This window comes from Centruroides sculpturatus, unplaced genomic scaffold (assembly GCF_000671375.1).
Source record: "Centruroides sculpturatus isolate CEXI.00-Female unplaced genomic scaffold, Cexi_2.0 scaffold8, whole genome shotgun sequence".
Lineage (NCBI taxonomy): Eukaryota > Metazoa > Arthropoda > Arachnida > Scorpiones > Buthidae > Centruroides > Centruroides sculpturatus.
The window spans coordinates 460,206-466,508 of NW_019384535.1; the positions used below are offsets into that span (position 1 = coordinate 460,206).

Genomic DNA, 6,303 nt, shown 5'->3' on the forward strand with positions numbered 1-6,303 from the left:
TGAATTCCAACTTATACATTGTTAATAACATAATTTTATATACGTGCCTATCTTGCCCCATTACTGTTGCCCCTATACCAGGGGCAACTTTAATAAAAATAATTAAAATAATTACAACTTTACAAAAAGAGAGAAGTTGCCGATCTTGCCCCTATACCCGGGGCAACTTCGTCAATTTCTCTCTTCTTGTAAAGTTGTAATTATTTTAATTATTTTTATTTCCAAACTGATTTTAACCAGTTCTATAGTAAGGCAACATTCCAATAGACAATATGCAAAGCTTTTTTTTCAGTTTACAACAGTATTTATTACACAAAATTTAAGTAAAGGTTAACATGCCGATCTTGCCCCGGTCTCCCCTATATATAACAACCGGGAAAGTAAAATGTTCAGATGCAGATAATTTATTAATTTTATTCCACAATAAAGAATTATTTTTAAAATTTTACGGCTGTGTAGAATAAAGTTGTTTTGTGCATATATTTGTATCTTTGTCTCTTTATTAAGGCATGTTGGCGTGGGACTTGATGGATTTTTTGCAGGGCAATATGTCGAAAACGCCTAATATTACGATCCTTTTGATTATACATTTTCGTGAAGTTTGATGAAGTTTTGTACAACCGTCATCAATCATCCTGTATACTGTATTTTTATTAGATTACTCTTTAGTATACTGGCATGTATACCATTATTTAGTATACAACAGTGTGATAATTAATCAATTAAGAGATCAGCTTAATGTTCTGGGAATCTTGGATCAAATTCGGGTGAGCATCCAAAGAAACTTATAAAGAGGAGTAAGTCTCGAATACGTCGATATCTATTTTTTATTATATGGTTGCTCCAATCGTGAGCCTGGCCAACCCTCGATGGATAAGAAGAAAGAAGTGACAAGAGGGCGGACAGCGCCGAAAATATTTTTGTTTTTTTGTTTGTACTTTCAGATTGGTTAGGGAGATATTAAGAAAATGGGCCATATCTGCCGAACCAATAGTCCGATTTTCCTGAAAATTTCTAGAAACATTTTCACTTAACACACAAACATTTGTGCAAATTTTCAGAAATTTTAGATAAAAGACACAGGAGTTAATAAACTTCAAATTGGATGAAAAAATCATGTCCCAACACACACACATACACACACACACATACATACATACATACAGAAAATAACTCCAATGTTTTTGCATTTATCGACGTGTAAAGATCTCCGAGTCCAAAAATCTTAAGAGGCATTTCCCCTCTGTTTTAGAACAGTCGGAAAAGTAAAATTATCCGTCACCTTTGTTACTTTAAAGTATTTATAAATAAACTATACATTTAGTTCTTTTATTTATTTATAATTCATCAATACAGCTATGAAAATGCGTAATTATTGAAGAAACTAACGAGAGAACTGGAATAAAGTTAATAATTGACTTTAATTTTCCGAATATTTACATTTAATTGGATTGTATTCCTCAGCCGATTAAGTTGTTATCTAAATTTGTGAAGATGTTATTCTGTTTTTCTTTTTATACTTAAACATAAGCTGTTAAATGATATATTCTGATATCGATTCTTTTTTTCCTGTGTTCAGCTAATAGAATTCGAGAAACAGATCCAAAATACTTATTTATTAATTAGCTCGCTAAGCAGAAAATTTAGCGTAGTTAATAGGCATGTATTGATAAGAATTTAATACAGTCAATATAAGAAAACAGTTGATACAAGCAATTAAAGTAGCATATATTTTATTACTTAGTTTATTAATAACTAATAAAATATATTTAATAATAGCACATTTTACGAGGTATATATATGACGAATGATATACACAGTTAATATTTATAGTTACAAACAAGTGTACAATATTTTGTGGCTATAATTACTCATAATTGAGGATAATGAAAATACACTTTTAATACATCTTTCAGCAGGAGACTACAAATTTATTAATTCAAGAAATAAGTTATAACGATATCATCGTGAAGATAGTTAAGTTACCACGTATATTTGTATTCGCTCATTTTTTAAAGCAAAACATTTATGATAATTTGATTCTTTAAAATTTTTTATAGAAATGAAAGACAAAGTCGCTCTAAAAATTTTTAGACGATTACCACTTTATTCTCTTTAGTGTTCCAGAACAACCATAGACAGTCTTGGCCTCTTTATGCTCTCTGAGCGGTAAGGGGCCTAAAACCACAAAAAAAAACACATAGACAGCCAGACCTTCCTTTTTAACAGCCGCCCACTGTTAAAAAAGTTCCTTTAAAAAGCACAGAAACCAATAAAAATCTTTAAAATTGTTATTTAACATTAAATTATCCTTGATTTTCTTACAAATTTGAATTTTCTTGTAAAACTGTTGTAAGTTTTTTCATTATTCTTCTACAGTAATGTCTTCCACTATTATTATTAACAGTTATAGGACTATAGGACAGGTTTAAATATGAAACAGTGCTTTTAAAAGCATTGCTTCATATTATTAATGCAAAATAATAATAATAATACAGTTGAAAAGGTGTTGCAGCTACATTCCAGGTTCATTATTTTAAGTTTTAAGGAAGTGTTGAATACACCAAAGTATACCTGGGTTTTTACACAATTTTTCCCTGCTTAGAATCCCAGTACAACAACATGTTTACAACATGGGATTATAACACCATGATACAACATCCAGTATACAGTAATAACACAAGAGCAAAATTTTCTGTAAAAAGCCAGTATAACAACTACGAATTTTTTATTACATGGGTTATGTGTAATGCTTAATTGGTTTATTCTCGAAGACAGTGTTTCCGGTTTATATTATTATTTTATATAGAAAATGGTTCTGTTACCAGATTGATTTAGGCATGCTTCCATTGTACTACAGTTTTAATTTACAACGATAATTCTGTTAAATACTTTTAAGCGGGATTATTTCGGAGGAGCGGTTTCGAGCCATATCTGATATTTTTCGAGTTAATAATTCGATGCCAAAACACAAAAAGGATACTGCGTAACCAAATAATAGAAGTATCAAAACGCTTGAGAAATCTTCGATACTCAATGGTCGGATTTCGGAATCAACTTTTACGTTATCATTTTCTGTTAATTTTTCAACTTCGTTGATGATACCAGCTTCAAACAATCGAGATACACTACGCACGAACACGGTTTTCGTAAATATGCGCAATATAACATAGATAATGGAAAACAAGAACGCTACTCACGTCTCATGGATCTTGTCTTTCAATGGAAATTCTTTCCTCATTACGTACGAAGAACTATATGTGAAAAGAACATCCTTGGAGATTAAAACGTTCTCCATTCTGTACTCGTCAATAAGTTTTCTCAACAAGTGACGACTTTGTATGAAAGCAAATCCTTTGTTTTGCAGTAACTTGTTTATTTCATTTTTATCCAATAAAAACTTGGTAGAACGTATATATTCTCCAATTATTTTTCCGCTTTCAGATTTCGAATTCTGAAAACACGTATATTAATTAATTATGCAACACATTAAATTAATTTTATACTTAATTCTTTATGATGTATTACCAGTATATATCGTGAACCGCTCTTAACTGTACCGCATGTATATTTCCCGGATTTTATTTCAGTAGCCAATTCGTCAAATGTAGTAGGTATACGTTCGTACAAATGATAAGTGAGGAAAGATATTAAAGTGCTAGCATAGCCCGATGCTAAGGCTACCATTACCATAAGCCAGATTCCAATAGATAATCTGGATGAGAAACGTTTGACAGAATCCAAGTTTCCACCTTAAACAATGATATATTACACGTAAAAGAATTCATCCCTTTTATCAATATGTTAATAGACTAACGAATAATTAATTATACTTACCTTGATTAACAAACGAACCACATATAAACCAATAAACTTCTGTAAACGTCCAAACCCTTCCGATGTGTTTTAGATAATAACTAAATTTTATGATATGATACAATGTAAATCCAAATATAATGATTGAAGTAAGCATTCCCAGCCAGAGCTAATAAATAGTAAAATTTTAAAGAATTTTTCTTTTTATATGCGTACAGTATTTAATTTAATACATTTAATTATATTGGGCTGACTCAATAATGCATATAATTAATATTTTTATCGGAATTTATAAACAGAAGTTTAATGTTAAGTAATGAAATCATAAAAGTAAAACACTGTTTTAAAAATATGAATCAGTAAAAACAGCAAAACCTGTTCAAAATGGAAAAAGTTTTTGATACCGTGCGAGTCCGGTTTACACAGATTTTACTGTACACGCTATTTGAGTATTCCGCTTTTATGCTTTCGTTTTTTTAAACTCTTGTTTTAAATAATACATTTAAAAAACGATTTAAAATAAATTTCTTCCATTATTTATACAGTAAGACATGAAAAATACTCACTTCTAAAGTAAAAGGTTTAAAAATGGAATTCCAATTGAATCCTTTCTCTCCTCTTCTTACGATGAATTGAATGGGGTGAAACACAATACTTGGAGAAAACTCCACGACTTTGTATCGTTTGGGTGTAAAATAAAATGGTGCAAAACTGAGATCTGCTTCCTTTCGTAGTGTTTTGAAAATAAAATACAATATACAATTATATATACACTTGATAACTTAGAAACACTCACCCTTAACTACTTCCAAATGTGACATAAGTATTAGAATGTTTGCATAGATGCTTGTTTATTTAATAAACACTCACAATTATTATACAGTTGTTTATATAGAGTTAACTTGTAAAATATAATAAGTGTAACAAATTATAAATACTTTTCAACCACGCATAAAGGTCATCAATTTACAATGTATAGAAATAACGTAATATAATAATTTTATATTAAAATATATTTAAAAAATAAATTTCTCTTCATTTACTGTTGTCAAATGTACACTTTCGATTGATAATTAAAATCTAATTAAAATTTCGATGATAATTAAAATCTGAATATCGTTACGTTTATGACATATAAACTTAATTTAAGTGAAAACTAAGCATTTGATGAAGACTTAAATTTTGTCATTTATGTTGCAATGTACACCAATTGAAAATATAATATAATTTATTAATTACTGAATAAATATTATATATAATTTCAGCGAAGCATGAAAATCCGAACTAATTTAAGCTGGATTTTAAAATCTATGCGTAAATTAGCAATATAAGTACTGTAAATTCAAAATACACTAAGTTTAAGTGTTATAAGCTCAAGCCAGTATTTCGTAAACAATGTAGGAATAATTAAAAAGATTCAAAATATAATTTACAGAATTACTGTATTTAAAAAAATCCGGTAATCGTAATTTAAAAACTTAAAAAGTATGAATGAATTTTAGAACATTAACAAAACGAGACCGAAGGAACATAAAGAACGACGTTACCAATGAAAATATTAATATTCATTTTTCGATTGCGGAATCCGGAATTTTGACAAATGATTTTCGAAAATGCAATAGAATAGAATAATTGTTTAAATTATCTAGATGTAATAATAATTAAAAAAGAAAATAAGTTAGATTATAAGCGGAATTACACACTATATACCCCTTTTCTGTAAAGTAACATATGTACTGTACACATATTCTTCTATCTGAAGTGCTTCTATTCTGTATAAAGTAAGTAATTAACTAACTTACATTTCTTATTAACTGTCCAATACATCCTGACCACGTTTCATTTGGGTAGAGTTTTCCAGCGACGTTCATAATTGGTTTAACTAGGATATATCTGAAAGTTTCAAACGTAAAATCTTATATATATACTTAAATCATATGCTAGGAGTGCAAAATTAAGTAGGCCTATACACTTGTTATGAAAAAACATTTATTTTTATGCATAAATTAAATCACAGATAAAGAACATGAGGAAGTAATAATGAACATCAAATATGTATTTCTAAGATTCATAACTGTATACCTAATTTTGCACCCTTCCGTATACCATATTATATCATACATAAAAATCCTAGCCAACTTAAGACGTGATTTGATTTTATAAGTCAAAAATTTATTTTTTATTGTTTTGTGAAAGCTAGATACTCTAGAATGTCATTACTTCTTCAAAAACTTCGTAAAAATATAAAATTAATATTCCTGTGCAAATTTCAAATGTTCTTTGTGTTTCAATGGATCATATTATCCATCATCGCTCAAAATTTATGCGCAAATAGCCCATCGACTTGTTGGGCAAATCTGCTAAAGTAAGTAAGGATGGATTGAATCGGTATCACGACTATTAATTGAAATGTCATAGACATTTCAAAATATATCGTCAAACAATCCATTTCACCCTAAAGTAAGAGGGAAGTGGATCATACTGAAT

General features: G+C 29.0%; 1 protein-coding gene across 15 annotated transcripts in view; it reads right to left on the reverse strand.

The window, feature by feature from the left end:
* Positions 1–1,561: 1,561 nt before the first annotated feature.
* LOC111623180 (glutamate receptor-like) overlaps positions 1,562–6,303 on the reverse strand; it is a 51,096-nt gene continuing 46,354 nt past the window's right edge. For all 15 annotated transcript variants that reach the window (XM_023365659.1, XM_023365655.1, XM_023365651.1 and 12 more), the window contains 6 exons: positions 5,619–5,709; positions 4,383–4,541; positions 3,838–3,985; positions 3,529–3,752; positions 3,201–3,454; positions 1,562–3,128 (listed from right to left, as the gene is read on the reverse strand). In XM_023365659.1, coding sequence (XP_023221427.1) covers positions 2,885–3,128; positions 3,201–3,454; positions 3,529–3,752; positions 3,838–3,985; positions 4,383–4,541; positions 5,619–5,687 — 1,098 coding nt within the window. In that variant the 5' untranslated portion in view covers positions 5,688–5,709 and the 3' untranslated portion in view covers positions 1,562–2,884. The remainder of the gene's footprint in view (positions 3,129–3,200; positions 3,455–3,528; positions 3,753–3,837; positions 3,986–4,382; positions 4,542–5,618; positions 5,710–6,303) is intronic.